Source organism: Phytophthora cinnamomi, assembly GCF_018691715.1.
Source record: "Phytophthora cinnamomi strain GKB4 chromosome Unknown Contig10, whole genome shotgun sequence".
In the NCBI taxonomy this organism is placed as follows: domain Eukaryota; phylum Oomycota; class Peronosporomycetes; order Peronosporales; family Peronosporaceae; genus Phytophthora; species Phytophthora cinnamomi.
The window spans coordinates 348,561-367,610 of NW_027150943.1; the positions used below are offsets into that span (position 1 = coordinate 348,561).

At 53.1% G+C, this 19,050-nt stretch overlaps 5 protein-coding genes across 5 annotated transcripts; 2 read left to right on the forward strand and 3 right to left on the reverse strand.

Annotated features, from left to right (window-relative positions):
• Window positions 1–1,640: 1,640 nt before the first annotated feature.
• Window positions 1,641–3,033, forward strand: IUM83_05618 (NPP1 protein; the record flags this gene model as incomplete). Its single annotated transcript, XM_067929765.1, has 4 exons — window positions 1,641–2,130; window positions 2,188–2,457; window positions 2,544–2,629; window positions 2,692–3,033. The coding sequence occupies 4 exons, from the start codon at window positions 1,641–1,643 to the stop codon at window positions 3,031–3,033; spliced, it is 1,188 nt and encodes a 395-aa protein (XP_067798065.1).
• A 3,967-nt stretch (window positions 3,034–7,000) lies between these two features.
• On the reverse strand, window positions 7,001–7,355 carry IUM83_05619 (uncharacterized protein; the record flags this gene model as incomplete). Its single annotated transcript, XM_067929766.1, has 2 exons — window positions 7,001–7,243; window positions 7,326–7,355. The coding sequence occupies 2 exons, from the start codon at window positions 7,353–7,355 to the stop codon at window positions 7,001–7,003; spliced, it is 273 nt and encodes a 90-aa protein (XP_067798066.1).
• Window positions 7,356–7,853: 498 nt separating this feature from the next.
• IUM83_05620 (Serine/threonine-protein Kinase rio2) lies at window positions 7,854–8,600 on the reverse strand (the record flags this gene model as incomplete). The annotated part of the gene is made up of 2 exons (XM_067929767.1): window positions 7,854–7,903; window positions 7,997–8,600. The coding sequence occupies 2 exons, from the start codon at window positions 8,598–8,600 to the stop codon at window positions 7,854–7,856; spliced, it is 654 nt and encodes a 217-aa protein (XP_067798257.1).
• A 4,980-nt stretch (window positions 8,601–13,580) lies between these two features.
• On the reverse strand, window positions 13,581–13,922 carry IUM83_05621 (uncharacterized protein; the record flags this gene model as incomplete). The annotated part of the gene is made up of 1 exon (XM_067929768.1): window positions 13,581–13,922. The coding sequence occupies one exon, from the start codon at window positions 13,920–13,922 to the stop codon at window positions 13,581–13,583; it is 342 nt and encodes a 113-aa protein (XP_067798256.1).
• A 170-nt stretch (window positions 13,923–14,092) lies between these two features.
• Window positions 14,093–14,977, forward strand: IUM83_05622 (uncharacterized protein; the record flags this gene model as incomplete). Its single annotated transcript, XM_067929769.1, has 1 exon — window positions 14,093–14,977. One exon carries the CDS (start codon window positions 14,093–14,095, stop codon window positions 14,975–14,977), a length of 885 nt encoding a protein of 294 aa, XP_067798259.1.
• Between the last annotated feature and the right edge of the window lie 4,073 nt (window positions 14,978–19,050).

The window sequence follows — 19,050 nt, forward strand, 5'->3', positions numbered from 1 at the left end:
GTAGGATAGCATGTAACGAATATAAACCATGCAATGTTTTATTACGCTGTACAGCGTAAACAGAAAGGTATGCATTAGCAATTGACGTGGGAGTCCTCTGCCATCTCATTGGCAGACGGACGTCCACGTCACACAATGGGTGGACAGTGCTCGCTCTGTAGCGTCATTTACCAACGAGAAGAAGGTAGGAAGGCGATCGAGTTCAAGTACGCAAGGGGGGACATTCACGCGCGAGCTTATCGAGTACAAGCCCTGTGTTCAGAAAGAACAGTGCTCGTTCAACAGAGCTCACTATCGGAAGAAACAGCGCCGGTATGTGCTCGAACTTGCGCAAAATGTGACACAGCTGCACCAAGAAGTCAAACGCTTGACACGTCGAGCATGCCGCACGCGTGACACACAGCTCACGCAGTCAAGTGGTTAAGATATTCATGTTGCTGCAGATCAGTTTTCACTCCGCAGGTCGCGTGGCGGCGACGAAACAGATTGTTGACTACCCTGTAGCCCAGCCGAGATCGTTCTTCCTTCGACCATCTTTCTTTGCCGAAGCCGTCGAAGACTTGTACGGCGTCGATGCACTGATGACTCAGTTACAACCATTCTCGCTGTGCTTCAACGACTCACGCATCGAACTGCAGCGGGTCCGGTTCGTAGCCGCGGGCGTGGTCGAAGCGACTGCACAGATCAACGTGACTGTCTCGGAGTTCACGCTGCAGCGTCTAGTGCCTGAGCCTGAAGACAGGGACAACGTGCGCGATCGACTTCTGGGCCAGAGGCTTCGCTGCAAGTGCGTCATCAGCTGCCTCCTGAACGAAGCAAATCGTCGCGTGGCTCAGGTAAGTAAGTGCATCGACTTCATTAGGCCGCTCTTTGACGTGCTAGGCGATCTCTCGATCGTTGGGCTTGGTGTGATCCACAAACAGTTTTAGATCGATGACCTCGGCAACTGCTCGACAATGTAATACACGCAGACTGCAATCGAAAAGTTGGCAACCGCACCACGAAGGCATTTTGGTCTCCATGAAAAATAATACATCGCAAAATGAGGGCCTTGGCGTAAGGGTACCGGTAGCAGTCCTATTGGTCAGCCTGTATTACGCCGCAGAACCTACCATTTTCTATATATGCTTTTTTGGCGGCGGGGGCTCGTTTAGCGCCATTGGGTGCCTACCATAAATACATTAAACGCCTGTCATATCTGCAGCAGATATGACAGGTTTTAAAAAGATATATGTTGACATAGCGCTCGGAAGCTCCACCGCAATTACCTTACCGCATCGCCGAAGTCATAATTCGCGCTTTTGTCATAAGTCCTTCGGAGAATGCACCAATCCGCGTAGCATAATATTCCTGTCGCAGGAATCGATGTCATAGATCACCGTGTAATTTACTCGAAAACCGATATCATAAATCGCTTTCACGGACAGCCAACAATATAAATTACGTTCGAATCGATGTCATAAGTCGCACTCAAAGCAACCACCACCTTCTGCCATAACAAGTTTTAGTTCCAAGACAAGATGGCAAACGCAGGAAGAAAACGTACAACAGGCAAGGGGGCACGGCCGAAGCTCTACAAGCGCACGGCTGTTTCCTACCAGCACAAGCTAGATGTGCTTGTCTTTTTAGACACGGCAACCATGGAAGATGCTGTCTCGCACTTCCACCCTGAGATGAGCCCCAGCAAGCGACCGAACAAGAAGCGCCAGTACTACGCGTGGAAGGCTGTTCGTGCCACGATAGAGGCAAAGTGCTTGAGCGGTTTTCGACTCCACTGCCGCGACCGCAGCCGTGGCATGGGTGCGACTCTCCCCCCTACAGCGGAGGAGCAGCTTGTGGAGTGGATCAACTCCCTACGAGCTGACGGTGTACCGGTGACAGCGCTTATGCTGAAGCTTCAGGCTCTCGAAGTCTTCCGCGGGTGTCAGCTAACCCACGGTGCATTCGCAGCAACCTGGAGCTGGCGCAAACACTTCCTTCGCCGCCACAAGCTTTCCATTCGCCGGCTAACCCGTGCTGGTCAGACGACACCCGACGATGCTGCAGCCAAGGCCGCGGAATTCAGCGTCATCGTACGAGACAAGATGAAGGAGCTCAAGATATCGAAGGTGTACAACGCTGACCAGACTGGTAAGCTTGTAGTTTCTTTAGTTATGGTAGTGTTTCTTTCTAACAGATCTCGCATAGGTGTCAACTACGAGTACGTTCCTACCCAGACTGTCTCGCCGCTGGGCGCTAAGACGGTATGGGTTCGGTGTGCAGGAAAGACCAAGGAACGCGTGACGGTCATGCTGCTTGGCGACAACGAAGGCACCAAGCTGGACCCCTTTCTCATCTTCAAGACGAAGCCATCTAAGATTGCCGAGACCGCGAGAGAAAACACCGCGACACGTCATGGATTCGGCCGGAAGCTTTGGTCCGAGCTTGGCCCACTCCAACATGGCGTGCAAATCTACGGTAATGCTACCGCTTGGTGGAACAGTGAGCTGTCGATCGCTTTCCTCAGCTACCACTTTCTGCATCACCTAACATGCATGAGCCAGTGTTGCTGCTTTGGGATGATTTTTCCGGACACTGGCGGACCGACGTGCTCATGTTTGCGCGCCTGCTCAATGTCGAGCTCCTCAAGGTTCCCCCGGGGTACACGTACGTCTGCCAACCGGCTGACGTCGCGTGGAACCACCCTTCAAGGCTCGCCTCCGCCATGAATGGGTCGAGTTTCTTGTTGCCCAAGTTCGTGCTGCCGGCGCGGCGGTGGCTTTCAAGATGTTGCCGCCAACGCGTACAGAGCTAGTGACGTGGATCAAGGATGCCTGGGCGGACCTTTCGTCGACGACGATCAAGGCAGGCTTCCAGAAGGCGAAGATCGAGACAAGCTTACAGCCAGAACAACCTCTGTCTCTTCCTGCTCCTCCCTGCACAGTGCCTAGCCTAAACGCGATGGTCATGCTTCTGCGTGAGCACGAGGTCACCACCGAGACTATTGACGCTACTAGCGACATTGAAGAAGATTACGAAGAAGCCATAGTCTAAACATAGCGAACAGATAAGAACTGAAAATAAGACGCTCACTCAGTTGTATACATTACGTTGTTATTGCCTCGGTGCTGGCTGCGTGACTGCGTGCATGGTGCCGCAGTCGAGCCTTGTTATTTCAGTGCAGATCGACGTTTCACCAGTGCCTGACGTCACTTCTGTCGCTTCGACCACCGAGGTGCGCCTTCGAACACCGAGTTGCACCGCTTGACCTTGGGGTGACTCTTCGACTTGGAGCTGAAAATAGACCACTGGGAGGAGTTGAACCCCCGTCTCCCTTGCAGGGCGCTCTCCCGTTGAGCTACAGCGGTGAGCCCTGCGACCTACAGAGCACAGCAATACAGCGCGGAAGTAGACAGCGATAGCGAAGAGCTATATGCTTGATGAACGCACCTTTTAGTGTTGGACGGGGAATTAACCAAACGGCGACAACCCTCTTAGGACACAAGCCCCCCCCTCAATTCGCTTCACGCGGTCAGTCCAACACTGACTGCAGAGGCGAACCGGCGGCGTGGCGAAGCGGCGCCAACCAAGAATAGCCAGAGAATGAAAAGTGTGTAATTTACCAGATGGCTACAAAAAATTATCTGACCGAATGTATTTGGACTGTCCCATGTTAGCATTGGCACCCACAAACACCTTGCAGATCAGGGGCGAACAAAGACTTCGGCGATGCGGTACATGTGTCACTTGTGTCCGCTTGATGTCGTCCTGAAGCAGGCAACTGCAATAGCCGTTTGATGGCTCAGAAAATGTACCCGTCACTTCACACCGGACACCTCCAACGCCGCACTCCTTCCAAATTTCATCACTTTCGGATTTGGTGCGCCTCGGGCCCACGTGTCGAAGCGATGGGTGCAGAGGACGTCGATGCGCCGGTGGTGCTGACTGGTGCCTTTCTCAGACAGGATGAAGCGCTGCACAAGGTGCGCAGGGAGGTGTACAACAAGCTGGTGGAGGAGGCGTGGAAAATTGTCATGCGAAGCCGACACTACCTGACTACCCAGTGCCTGGACACGCCAAACGACTCCGCGTGGAAGATGCTGTGCACGTACGGCAGCAACACCAATTTCCTGAACGCGACGAGCCTAACCAGGTATGATGTTATCTTAGTGTCGCTAATGTTCTGCGCTACATCTAATACGTGCACGTTGTCAGGTCTGCTTTCGACCAGCTACTACGGCGGTTTCGCCGCTTCTACTACATTCCACGCAGCACGTCACGTGGGCGCCCCCCCGAAGCTACGCCACTACCACCAGATCCTGGGCCTGGTCCTGTGCTTTTACATTGGATCGATGGAGCAGAGCTCCCTGTGTATGATGTTCGGTGCTCCGCCGAGCACCATATCGAGAACACTACGCCATGCGGAGAAGGCACTAGCAGGTGCGCTGGACGGCTACGCCCCGGCAAATCTCGTGGCCGTCCCCCTCTCGCCAAGCCGAATTGGCACAGCTCGTGGAAGCCCGCGAGCCACTTCTCAAGCACATGTTCGGCTTCATTGATGGGAAGAACTTCAAGGTTAGTTTCACTTTGCAAAACTGTTATTTGCTTAAAGAGAAATACAACGTACTAGTAACTAATGCTTTAGGTCCAACAGCCTTCAAATGCAGACTTGCAAAATGCCATGTATAACGGATGGTTGCACACGGTATTCGTGACTGGTACGATCTGCTTTGCAGCCGATGGCTGCACCATTTGGTGCAAGCATAATTGCCCCGGGTCATGGAACGACTCGGACACCTCGTTCGGCTTCAGAACTAAGTTACTCGACCCCACGTACTGCCCCGACGCACGTATGAACGTGGTATCGGACTCCGCATTTCCATGTTCGACCGCCATGGTCGGTCGCATCCTGATACCGCTCAAAGACGGAGATCTCGAGAGAATTCTGCCGTCGCTGAGAAGCTCTGCGCGGACGCTTCACAACGCCATCACGTTGGTACGGCAGGCGGCGGAGTGGGGGATGGGGAGCATGCAGGAGGTATACAGCCGCCTTAATCTCCCGCTGCCGTACGACCCCGTTCTTCGCGGCCGCAGAATCAACAACGTCTTCGGAATGGCTAACTACCGTGTCCGCACGGTCGTCATCTCGCAGATACGCACGACGTTCTCAGGCGACATGGAGCTGTCTCTATCAAACGAGTAGAGTCCAAGCTAGCATTGTTTGTAATGAACCAAAAATATATTTCTCTTTGTAGTTGATTTGAACGGTATCGTCGACTACAACAGCAACTTGTTGTTAACGTTTTGCATGAGGGTAGATGCAATATGATGAACGCGCTAGCGGATCATGAAGTTCTAGCGAGCATGCTAGAATGTCATGAAGTTATTGTGCAAACGGTAGAAGATCATGAACAACACGTTTGGTTTGGGAGGTTTAGTGGTAAGTGACAAATACAAAGGAACTGCAAGGTAAATGGTTAGCCTCGCTTTGATGATCACGCATGACATCTGAACTTGTCAACCTCCACGCACTCCTTCTTGGTCAACGCACTAATCAATAGGAGCAGATCTCGCTGCCTTGGACAGGGGGCGGCTTCTCTCAGGTGTCTGCCACGGAGGGGTTGCCGTGCCAGTAGCACTGGCGGAGTCGCTGACACCATCGTCACGGTGCTTGCTGCCGTGGTCGTACTGTTGACAGGACTGGGTGTTCGGAGGCGTTTTTTCGTCCTCGCTTGGCGTGTCGTTGATGCACCGAAGCCTCCAGTGAACTGCAGAGTGCATCAGGCGCGCCATTGTTACTGCATACAAACAGCTGGTGAGTCCTCTCAAAGAGCAGCACATTGAGTTCTTCAGCCGCACACACCTTCTTGAAGTGGAGCTTGCTGTCGTCTTCGCACCGTCCGAATTAGATTCGAAAATGAGCGTCGCTTTGCTCTGGCGGAAGATATATGAACGGCGATATACACGCAGAGTGAAGGATGCAAGCGTAGGAGTGATGATCAGCATAAAGTATACAAACACCAAGACAAAACTTTTATGATGGCTACACGCATAGAACTAGGGATAGGGCAGTTTATCGAGACGATATCTGCGTCTCACGAGATTTATGCGCGGATATGCCGCTGCATATCTGCTGCAGGTATGACAGGCGTTTAATGTATTTATGGAAGGCGTCCATTTGCCAATATGAGACCACGGGACACAAAATGTTACTTATCAACCATTTAGCGTTTTCGAGATAATCGAGTTTAAAGTTGACCAGTCAAAATTCGTACATAACCGGACATCAAAAAATAAAAGTTAAAAACACTCGTAGAAAGTGAAAACAACTCTAATTCGATTTCTTTTTACACGAGCTTTCCAATAATATAAAATTGAAAAAACATATTGAGGTCACACGCCCGAAATATAATCCGAGATTTCGGGGTCTAGAAATGGAGATGATTTTTTGTCGTCCGATGTAACTCCACGTTCCCAACATTTTCTAACGATTAATAGCTTACCAAAAAGAAGCCCAAGTCACAGTTCCTTCGATTCATGCGGTTAAATCGCGATTCGTACTTAGGTTCATAAGAAAATTTTTGTTTGCCGTGGTCTCATATGGCGCCCAAGTATTGTCTTTTTCACCCAAATTTGTAAAACCTGGATAGAAATTAGGAGCGTTCAGAATCGATTCGAACCGCTTTTTGACCAATCAGAGGTGGCTTAGGACGCGCACTTCACTTTGCATTCTTCTAGTAATGAGCACAGCAACTCCGGTGCAGCGCAGCTCTCCTCGACGCGTTTCGCTCGATGCTAACACACCCAACCAAGACCAGACAGCCCAAATCACCAATCGTCGGTTCTCGCCGTACCAGAGCCGAAGTCCACACCAAGTGAGGAAAAGCCCACGTCTCGAGCAGCAGCGAGAGGAAGTTTCCTCGCACGATCCGTTGATCAAACTCTCAGTCGATGTGCGATTGAAGAACACTGTTAATCAGCGTCTATCATCGGCAGGGCGGTTGGGTACGCACAGAATTCATTATGACACATGGGACGAGGTGAAGACCAGGCTTTGGGACATCATCCAGCGCGAGTTGAAGCCTCTGGCTGTTCTGGATGGAACCCCACCATCCTGGAAAGCTGATGTGCATGAGCCAGCGATCGAGATGTTCGAGAAGTACACTTCGATGAGGATGAACACCAAGGTACTGGATCCATGGACAAGCGCGAAAGATCGCCGATATATGTCCAAAAACAAGGATGAATCGGTATTGTTCTCCGTCTACAAGTACGGTAACGAGATATCAACTGTTAGTCAGCTTGCCGAATTTGAAGAACAGTGCATTGGTCCTGCTGCAACTGACCGAGGAGGAGCTGCGACGGAAGAACTTCATCAACTCATGATCACTACACTGAAGGAGAAATGGGGCAGTATGTTCACAGCACAGGACATGTCGTGGCGTCTGTGGGCTTCTCTCATTCTGAAAAAACCAAGACCTCAGCACGATCGAGAAATCGCTAATGGGCCGCCACCAAATCTGGTCGTTCAATTCAGATCTGCAGCAAACGCGAGCGACCAACACCTGCAGCGTGTGCAGCGTAGTGTGACGATGGTGAAGAAGGTCGTGCAAGGCATGCAGGCAAAGATCAAACACTTTGAGCAAACTGTCCAAGTGCTGCAGACAGCCATCGTGTCGATGAACCAGATGCCGGAGAACCATTTGGATGTGATTGAGGCAATGAGCGAGGATGTAGTGATACAACCAGGTAGCAAGGACGTCACGTCCGCGTTGGCCGCCATTCCGAATCGAGAGGACGTCGACCATGACCAGCACAACCAGTTCTTGCTCAGAATAAGCTCGAAAGCTAAATTACATCTCTACTACACTAGTTCAGTCTTCTCCACTTGAGCACTCGTCGTCATAATCAGGATCACCTCGCTCTGAAAACACCAGCAAGTCGTTCACAGCGAATTGCTCAGCTCGCGGTGTGCTTACGTACTCGTCCCCAAGAGCCGACATAGGGTTAAACTCACCGGTAACACTCCACCCACAGTGCTCGAAAATGTTGGTCATGTCGAAGTCTTGGAACTGCTGGAGCACATTTGCAATGAGAACGGCTTGGTTTTGCTTGGAACGCTCCACATATTGTCGCTTGAACGCCTTCTTAATCAAGCCAAATAGGTACTCGATGGGGTTGTAGAATGGGCAGTATGCAGGAAGAAAGACGGGAACTATCCCTAGCGACCGCAGGTAGTAGACAATGTCAGGGTGGCAATGGATTTTAATGCCGTCCAGAATCCACACGGAGCCGCTTCCTGGGTACTGGTGCACAGTTTTCCCAGAATGGGCATGCATACAACAGCACTCAACGAACTTGGAGCGGTCAAATGTCTGGTCCATATGGAATGTTTCCACGAGACCATCCACAGAGATAAAGCAAAGCAATGACACGCGTGCCTCCCGATTGAACTCGCCACGAAACGCTAGTTTCTTTCCCTTAAAGCAGTAACCACGCGAGCGCAGCATGCCCCTGTTGTCAAAGCTAACTTCATCGAGGAATGGAATATTCATTTGACACCACTTAATCGTGCTCAGCTCCAGCGTAAAACGCACAATGTCGTTGATCTTGATGTTCATCGCCCGTCGCTCATGAACTTTCCATGTAAGACCATGCTGCTGCAGTGCCCCCCCCCACACCGTAGAAATTGAAATAAAGCGTGTAAACTTTTCTTCAAATGCAGGTTTCGCTTCATCGAGAAACGCAACCGGGTTCCTTGTGTAGAAGTCCAGCAGCCACCCTCGCTGCTCTACCGTGAATCGGCTAGTCTGTTTAGTAGAACGTCGCTGGTAGTCATTGTCAGACTCGAAACGCTGGACCCAGTTTGAAATGGTGTTGATGTGCTTGTTGTAGATCGTTGCCAGTTGTTGTTTTGACAGGCCCAGATAGAAGTAACCATAGAGAGCATGCATGACGGTGTTTGTCGACGCGTGGTGGCCATTGACTGCTTGCTGAATGCTTGTCATGTCGTCGGTTTGATATCTGAAGTGCACTTCGGCCGACCCAAGGAGCCTCACCAATTCCACAAATGCAGCTCGGCCAACTCCAGCTGCAGTAATAGTGCAGCGCGGGCGACACCAGGAGCTCCAACAGTACAGCGCGTCGACTCCAGCAGCGACAACAATGCAGCCCGGCCGATTACAGCAACTCCAACTGCTCCAGCAAGTCCACGAGGTTCAGCAAAGTCGACCCCAACAGCTGCAGCGGGGGACAGCTTGGCCGACTTCAGCAGCGGCAAAACGTTTACGACGGGCGACACAGCCGACTCCAGCAGCGGCAACAAGTCCACGGGGTGCAGCTCGGGCGCCTCCAGCAGCGACCACTACTTCACGAGGTGCGGGTTGGACGGCTTCAGCAGCTCCAGCAACTCCACGGAGTGCGGGCCAGCAGCTCTGGGATGGCTCGGCCGGGGTGGTGGCTACACTGAGAACGCTGGCAAGTGACTTCTGATTGGCTGAATATCGCCTGAATCGATTCGAAATCGATTCGTGAAATCGATTCGATTCAGGGCATCCTCACAATTTCGAATGAAACTCACAATACACTCAAGAAACTCAAGACTCTGCTGTGGCGAAGGTTCACATTTTGCGAGTATAATTAACCGGGTATTACTGCACGGCGACAATCCCTGCTACGATGGACTCGCAGGGACTCGAGCCCTCGCTAAGCACAATGACCCTCAATAAGCCCTGCCAGCAGAGATTGATAGTAGGACAAATTTTGACCAATCTAATATAGTAATACCGGAGGACCACATCCAAATCTAATAATCTAACAATATATTGGGGGGTAACAACCTGGTCTAATATAGCAGTACTACCATATTAGTGAAGTATTACTACTGTCGATCACCAATATTGACGACTACCAAGATGACGACCATCAAGATGACGAGCACTTAAGCAGCGCTGTCGCCGTTGTTAGCTTCCATGTGCTTGATGACCTTTTGGTTGTGCTTCAACAGCACTTGCATCTCAGCGCGGCGATTGTCCGTTCGAGAGCGCCGGTTGTTCATCATGATCCCACGAATCGAGAAGGCGCGTTCTTGAAACGCGCTGGAGGTAGCCTTCCCCAACCACATACGAGCTAGCGCGTCTTGCTGTATGGTGGCTCCAAGCGATGAGCGACATCCCATGGGGTGAATGCGACTGGCGATACTGGTAAACCTCAAGATCGATCCCAAAAGCATCGACTACTGACGATGATGGCGAATGGCAAGGTGAAGTTGGGGGTGCACCGGAAGCCACCGTCATGTTCACCACCGTCGATGTCATCAAACTGGCCAATCGGTAGATATGCGGCTTGCGAATCCAGTGGTGCTAACACCTGACTTGATCGTCCAAATAGATCGCGAGCTTTCCGCCGTTACCGTAATCTCGGCACACGAGCAATCGACGCTGGCACACTTCATAGTGTCGTTGGTTTGTTACTGGAGAGGGGGCGGGGGGAGGGAAAATTGCAGAATGAGCGATGAACTTGGTCATTCGCGGTTTCTGAGCTCCCACACAACCCGATGTTTGTGACCACAGGCTGCGGTTCACGAAGCCATCTCGTGCGACGAACCGCGTACTCGCTTGACTTGCTGTTTGTGAGTGTCGGCCTGCACAAAGCGAGCGATCCCTGCAAATATCTTGTCGTCACTATGGCAAACTCGATCTGGGAATTCTGACGCAGCTTGAACCGTTGATCTAAACCAGTCCGTATTCAGATAGTAATACCTGAGCCCAATCTGAGTTAATACTTATTGTGAAAAGCTCCGCGACACCAATAGTTTGACTATTACCCAGCATTAGATATTTATTACTTATTACCACATTACTAGCTTTAGGTACCGCTAGTATCAATCGCTATCTGCCAGTTAGCCAGAGCTCGCAATCGGGTACGCGAACCCGGTTAAAATGCTTACCCGACCGGGTTAACCCGAACTTCAGGTAGGGTGCGGGTACCCGAAATCATCCTCGGGTGGGTGCGGGTATACCCGAGTCAATCTGTAATGTCGTATACAATATAACTGCGTGCCTGCCTTGTTATAGATGCGGTATAGCCCGCCAAGCGCGGTATCAGAACGCAATTTCCCCACTGCGGGAACCACCATGTGTAAATCGTGGGGTTCCCCCCAGTCATCGATGCTAGATGATATTCTCGCAGTGAGATCTAATAGCGATCTAATCAAAGACGAAGTCACAATATATTGCACGCTTTGTTAGAATGGCTCTGTTTGTAGTATATAATTGGCCGGGTGTGTTCGGGTACACGAACTGCCGTATCGGGCGGGTCGGGGTACCTGAGGTGAACCAAGAGATGCGATCGGACGGGGCGGGTAACCCCATTTTGCGAGCTCTGCCGTTAACCATCCGAGCTTTCAGCGCTGAGAAAATGCTATCATATCCACAACATAATATTCCGTCAATACACGCACCGATTACGTCTGGGCCACTCCAACCCCTCGGGTGTGTCTCACCACTACAGAAACCGGAAACGGCCAGATTCTGAGGACAGCATAGTGGCCTCAAGGTAACAAGTGATGCGAAACTGGTTGGAAGGCGTTTTGACTGGTTAGCATCGGCGAGCGGATTGTTGTGGTCCTGCTGTTGTGGTCAGCGCACTGAATACTACCAAAAAGTACAAAACTTCTGCTGTCCGTACCTACCACTTTTAATTGCAAATTCGTGTCCGTTGCTGAGCAATGCGAAGAAACAGAGATGGTTACAGACGCAACACTAAATTGGTCGTACCCTTCAGGGATCTTGCTTACCAAAAATAGTGCGGAGCGGAATAGATGGCCGGAAACTTTCTGCCCGCGTCGACTAGGCACGGACAGTTTCCTGTCCGCGTCGACCGTGCTCTTTTAGTCCAAACCGTGCCATTCAGCGATCTGCGTCGGCCCCTACTACCGCCAAACATCACAATCGCGAAGACCAAATCTCCAACCAAGTTCCGATCCCCGAAGAATACTAAGTCTCCAACCAGACTCGCGCGGCGCCACCAAAAGAAGCTGAATTGTCCACTCTGAGTAACAACCCCAGCGGAAAGAGTGGTGGCAACGCGTTCGGTCACGAGCATCGCTTTGGCAAAGATAAATGGAGGTACCCAAGCTCAATACCCCTAGTGTGGTGTAGCGGGATCCGCGAAATCTGGGAGATTGCTAGATCCAACTTCCCAACAGCGCCCGGACACCGACTAACGGAGGGGGTCCCCCGATGATCCGTGATCTGTGCTGAACTTCTCACCTTGTGTACCCGTCGGTAGGGCTGGATCTTGCTCTACTGGTAACTTCCGAAGAGCCCAAGCGGTGGAGAAGGATTGTCTTGGCGAGACGCGGGGATCCGGGCGGAGCGGTGTGGAAATCCTCACTCTGCTCGCGGTATATACTCCAGATCCAATACCCGTGTACTTGGATTTGGCAGCCTGGGTCTGGATCCGGCCGTAGGGGTGCCTTGTATGTGTTGTGGTGCCTTTCCTTGCCTTCGCAGGTCTTCCTTGTCGTACTTGCCGTCTCCTATGATGGGATCTTGGGTTGCGAGAGCCAAAGGTGTCCACCGACCAAGTCTAGAACTCCGGTTGATCTGGGGATTAGACTTAGGATGGATCACTAGGAGGTTGGATCTGGCCAATATATTATCCAAAATTAATAACCAACACTAGATCTCCTACCGTTAACCTCTCTAAGCCGTGTAGGGCCAATGTAGTTCCCGGATCCAGGCGCGGGAGGGAGGTCTTGTGGTGTCCAAAGCAAATTCGGTTCTGATTTACCGTTAAGTCCAGTCCTGTCCCAAAGGCCTATCATTCCTATGGATCCTATCTTCCCATCACTGTCTACTGACTCTACGTGGCCTGTCTATCTTCCTTGCGTGTCTCTTGATTACCTCCGCCATGCCACAGTCTCAGATCCAAAGCATATCTCCAGATCCAGGAATCAGGTTGGATCCAGGAATCAGATCCCTCCAACCTTTCGATCTAGCATCCTCGTGCCCTGCATCGTCTTCGGGACCCCTTGAATATTATTTTCACACACTCCATGCATCTCGCAAAGCTCTCCATAGCCCATCCTCCACCGCTAGTATTAATCCACCACCAGTAATAATCTGCCTCCATTTCCAGGGTCGGGATCCAGGTCCGTCAGTCTTGCGGATTTGTGACACAGTCTGGGTCTATCATTTCCATCTGTCCAAAACTTGAAATTCACTTCACCACAGCCGCCTCCTGCTCGTAGTCATTACCGCCCAACGGCATCCTGCGTGCACATCTTCTCCTTCCACGTCTTCCGCCCGCCGGGCGTCATGTCGGATCCCCCATACAGCCCGCCTCAGGGTCCTCCCACTCACAGCCCCAGGCTGGATCTAGGCCACACTCGCTCGGCATTGGCGCACAGTGCAGCCCCGACCCGAGACCAGCTGACGACGGATCTGCGAGCTGCCGTGGTTGCGCGTGATGCAGCAATCCAAGAGCAACAAGAGGTCGCCGCGTTATTACTACGCCAGACGCAGGATCTCCGCCGAGCCGGGGAGCACCCCCAAGAGGTACAGCGCCTCCACGCCGAAATTGACCACATTCTGCACTCAGTGAATCCCGCCACCGGGGAGGACGACAGGATCCAGGGACTCCAGATCCAAGTCGTCCACCAAGCACGCGACATCCAAGACCTCGAGCGACACCTTGATAGGGCTGCACGTACCCGGGCCCACCTGGAAGAAAATAACGAGCGTCTCACTTCCGAGGTGAATCTGACCGAAGCCGAGATCCAAGATCTTCAGGAACAGTGCCAGGCCGTGGAGCAGGACCGAGACGACCTCTCCTAAAACCTGGGCCTCGTCGAGGGCAGCCTGTATCGCGCCCAAGGGGCTTTGCGTCAGGCGGATGCGGAACTGGGGTCCATGGAGCAGGATCCACCGGCCCACCATCAGCACCTCGACGACCTCGAGAAGGAGAAGGATCGCGCCCTAGCGACCGCTGACGAGACGGTTCGGCGAGCGGATCGGCTGCACTACGACCTTCAAGCGTATCAACGGATTCATCGCGAAGCAAGATCCGAGCTAAATACTTTGTGGGGGAGGGGGTACACCAGGCCGCTATGGTGGACTTGGATCGGGCGATCCAGGCTAGGGACGCCTCCGACCGAGAGGCGGATCGCTTTCGTGCCGAGTTCGCGGAGCTCCAAACCACGGCTAGCTGCTCTGAGGACACGGTGAACGCCTTGACACAGCAGATCCGGGGCATCGAGAGCCAACGTCGTGCCCTAGCGCAGGGCCTCACTGTTTCGTATCAAGAGCACGAGGATCTGCTGCGAGAACATGCGATTGCACGCCGGCAGCTGGCCATGGTGTCCGCAGTAGCCGGTGCGAGCCCCGCTGCAGTCGAGGAGACGCTGGATCCAGCGTATTTGCTTAGCTTGCTTCGCAACGCTCCTCTCACGCCTGCCAGCCAACAACCAGCAGGGGATACGCCCGATCCACACCGCCCAGATCCAGAGTCTCGGATCGGGACCTCGGGGTCCACGTCGTCACGCGTGGAGAACGCCCCCTCGGATCCGGATCTGGAGAAAGAGAGTGGATCCCGAAGACGAGCTGACCTCGCAGCTTCCAAGCGCGCCCGTGCTGAGGGTGTTTCCTCCGATCCAGGCCCAAGTCCACCTGCCAAGCGTCGCATCTTCCCCACCGCGCCTGAACGTGACGACGCCTTCGTGGATCTAACCTCCGGGGGCCAGATCGCTGACGACACCGGTATTGGGGACGAGAATCCCGACGAGGATCCTGACGAAGAGAAAAAGGCGCGTGAGGATTCTACCACCAGCGTCGAGGAGGAGGACGAAGTGACGGCGGCAGTGACAAGCGAACGCTTCGAGGCGCAGACCCTGGAAGCGTTGTCCCAGTCACGCTCGACTGAGAGACGCCGCCAGCACGCTTCTCCTCTTCGCAGATCCACGACTAGCGGAACTCGCGCCCCCAGGCGGGGATGACGACCCAGATCCACGCCGGGACCCAGAGGGAACGCCAGATCCACGTCGCCGGGGCCCAGATCCTCAACCGCAGGAAACTCTAGATCCACGTGACCGGGATCCAAACTCGGGGCCACAGGGGACACCAGATCCACGTGACCGGGGTCCAAATCCACGTCCGCGAAGAACTTCAGATCCAGCTCGCCAACCCCCGGCGTTCGATGCACTGGCTCCCACTGCACCTTTCGGCCCCGAAGAGCGATGCATCCCCGGTCGGGACCGCCCCCGGGTTCTGGGTATCGCCGAATCTTACCCGTGGTTGGGAGCCCGCTTGAGCGGTTTGACTATGACGACCATGCTGATCGACGTGCTGTTTCCCGTGCTGCCCACATCCCCTGGCTGGTTATTCCCGTTCTTGGATCCAGGCAATCGCCGTTCGTATGGATCCAATGGTTACTGCTCCGAGTTGATCACTGAGGACAATGTGGAGACGCTTTACGCCTCGACGCCGTGGGAGATCCTGGAGAGTACTGGTGATTCACTTTCCTTTACGGCGGGCGTGGGCGGTCGACTGAGTGAGTTGCTCGAGTCTTACAGGACCTACGGGGAAGGCCACTTGATGTCTTACTGGGAATCCACCCACAACTTCCTTGTTACGGATGCGATGATCTCGGCGTATCCATGGCTCGCCGCATTCCACAAGGAGCGCAACAACCGGAGATCCCATGCAGACCGGGCTAGGAAGCAGATCCTGGAGCAGCTAATAATTGTCATGCGGGAGGGTTGGTGCGACTTGGATTTTTTGCTGGATCCATATTTCCTGCACTTCCCCAAGCGCACCGAGACGGTGACGTGGTTCCCTGACCTGCGGGCTCGTCAGGCCAACTTGGCAGATCCAAACCTGCATCGGCCTGAGCCCACTGACCTTCTCGAGGCTTTGGATGAGTGCTATGCCGACGATCTATGGCGCAACCACTACCGCGACACACCCCAGTACCATCCGGCACGCAAAATTGCGCGCATCCCCGCCAAGTTCTACAACGTCTACGCCATCACCGAAGTGTAAGGGCTAGATCCAAAGGCACCCGCCCGGGTGAAGTCGGGATCTGTGCCTCACTTCGTCATAACTGGGTACGGGGTAACCTGAGGCGTCATATCGTAGCGTAACTTCTTGAATACACCCCTATCGTTATCATCTTGCCATCCTTATCTCCATTTCATTAGTTCCGCTCATCATGAGGTGTAATTCCATCAGTAAAACCCAGATCCACGCTCTCATCTCAGATCCAGAGCCCAATCCTTCAGATCCAAACTCGCACGACCTCGATCGGTAACGGTGGATCTGGGCTCTGGAGCTCAGACCATTCCATAGTTCACCTTCCTTTGCTCCATTCTGATGCTCGAAGCACCAGATCCATCATCAAAAACAAAATACAAAATACACAGTTCCCTGTACACCGATCTACGACCACCCCGTAGATCCCTCACCATACCCACCACTCAAAGTGACCAACTCACTTTGGTGAATCTGAGCCCTGCTACTCCTCATGGGATTTCATCACACCGAACCGATTCTGGCTCGTGCGATCCCGCAAGAACTCATACAGTATAGCCCCACGTTGAGATCCGCTTTATCCACCCAGTCTGGATCCTCGTAACCACGCCAATGTACCAGGAACTCACGGTGGATCCGGCCATAACGAGTCCTCTTGCCTGTCCTCATATCGGTAATTTTCTCCACTTTGTACTCGTTTTTATCCAGATCCTGGATCCAGCTGTCCTCCGGCAGTAACGCTTCATCGAAATCAAAACGGTCAGTCACATCTTCGGCTAAGTGGATTTTGGGTCGGTCCGGGAAGATCCTCACGGGCTTTAGCTTGGACACATGTACCACCGGAAATAGCCGAGTGTCGGTGCCTGTAGTCTGGATGCTCACCGCATATTCGCTCACCTTCTCAACGACACGGAACAGTCCGTGCCACAGATGCACTAGTTTACGTGCGTACCTTCCTTGACCCGATCCAAATATAGCCAGACGCGGGATCCAACCTCAATCTGATGTGGGTGGATCTCTTCATTGTGCCGATCCGCCCGATCCGCAATCGCCTCCTCTAACCGAGCATTGATTTGCGCTCTCGCTCGCTGGTAGTAAAGTTGGATCTGGTATCTCCACCGTCTTGGATCCCGATCATGACGTCGAGTACAGCCAACCGGGATCGTAGCCTCTAAGGTGGATCTGGGGTCCCATCCATGTATTATGTAGAATGGGGTTTCTCCCCGGATCCGATCCTGGGCCGTGTTGACCGCAAAGGCGACCCGCTCGGCGTAGTCGTCCCAGTCCCTTTGGTCCAGATCCTGCACATACATTTTCAATGCGCGAGTGGCCGTCTGCACCATGCGTTCCGCCGTTCCGTTCGCCTGCGGCCTACACGCCATTGTCGCACGCTGCCGCTGACCTAGGATCCGGTTGAAGGATCTGAAGAAATCGGCCATGAATCCTGGCTCTCGGTCATCGCGGATCACCTCGCTGGCGCCGAATCGTCTAAAAACACATTTCCTCATACGACTCAGCGATAGTCTGCGCGGGTCTGGATCCACTGGCCTTCGCAATTGCATATCCTGATAACAGATCCACCCATATTAATAACTCTGTATTCGCTTTGTAGGATCTGGGCAGCGAGGAGATGTGATCCATAGCGAGGATCAGGAAAGGGTACGTCACCCGGATATTACCTGGCGACTCACCTTGGATCCGGGGTTTACCCTTGCCCGTCATACGACCCCCCTCCAATATAGCGTTCACACTGCGGTAAAGACTTCCCCAATGGAAGTGATCTCGGATCTGCTGTTAGGTACGCCCGATCCCTTGGTGACCTCCTTCCAGACTTGCATGGTAATGGTGTAATATGTCTTGTTGGAGAGTCTCCGGGACTACCAGCCTCATTAGTCCATCACAATCCGACTCGGATCTCTTCGTAGGGGGGGGGGGGGTAGAACAGCAGATCGCTCAGATTTACATCATAATCCATCGCGACATTACTGTAGGATGTGGCCTCTTCAGGCGTCAAATCTTGCACCGAGTCCATCAAGAACTTCTTGAGACCCCAGATCCACACCTCCTCACCTTGCGCTCGCCGGATCCGCTCGATCCTCATCTCTCTCACAACTTCTTCCTGAAGAGCGTACGGGGTGGATCTGGGCCTGGATCCAGATCCAGCACCGGACCTGGATCTGGATCTAGATCCAGCGTTGGATCTGGTGGTCACGGACGAGGTATAGGCTACCGAGTCGTCGCTCTCTGCCTCCGACACCAAGATTTCATTTAGACGGTTCAAGGTGGCCAGATCCTCCAGATCCTTCGCCTCATTCACCAGGATTCAACCTTGCCGCTGCAATGCCGGACCCGCAAGGCTATCATCACTGCTATTCCAGTCGCGCTTGACATGTACCAGCTCAAGGTGTGGCGTGATCCGCAGTCGATCCAACGTCTTCAGTCTCAGCAACGTAAGCCCCGGCGCCTTGCAGTCGATCTCTCCTCGCACTTGGCGGATCACCAAATTCGAGTCCCCACAAATCATTAGCCCTCGCAGATCCTCCCCTCCCAGCAGATCCATGCATAGTAATAAACCATGATATTCCGCATCGTTAACGGCCAGTCCTTCGGCGTAGCCGGATCTTGCCCTCACAGTACTCCACTCAGGTAATTTCCACAAAATCGCGCTGTAGGCACCTCCACCACGCTTGACGCGCGCAGATCCATCGAAACTGGCGACAAAGAGTTCTTCGTCCGGCTTCACAGTCGGGATCGCCACTTGGATCTGGCGTTTAGTCTCCTTTTTAGGTACGATCGCTATAAACGCCCGATCCACCTCGGCCCTGGAGGTAATACTGGCTGCCATTGCGCCCAGGATCTCTTCTTCACCCTTACTGCACTTCACAATTTGAGTGTCCACGGGGACAACAACGCGGCCCATTGCTCAAGGCGACCTTGTAAACCTGGTGACCGGAACAACCACGCCAGTGTACAGCGTCTTGTTAGGACCCGGATCTGGCGTCCCACCAGCAAGTTGTAGCTCAGATCCAGGATCCGTAAT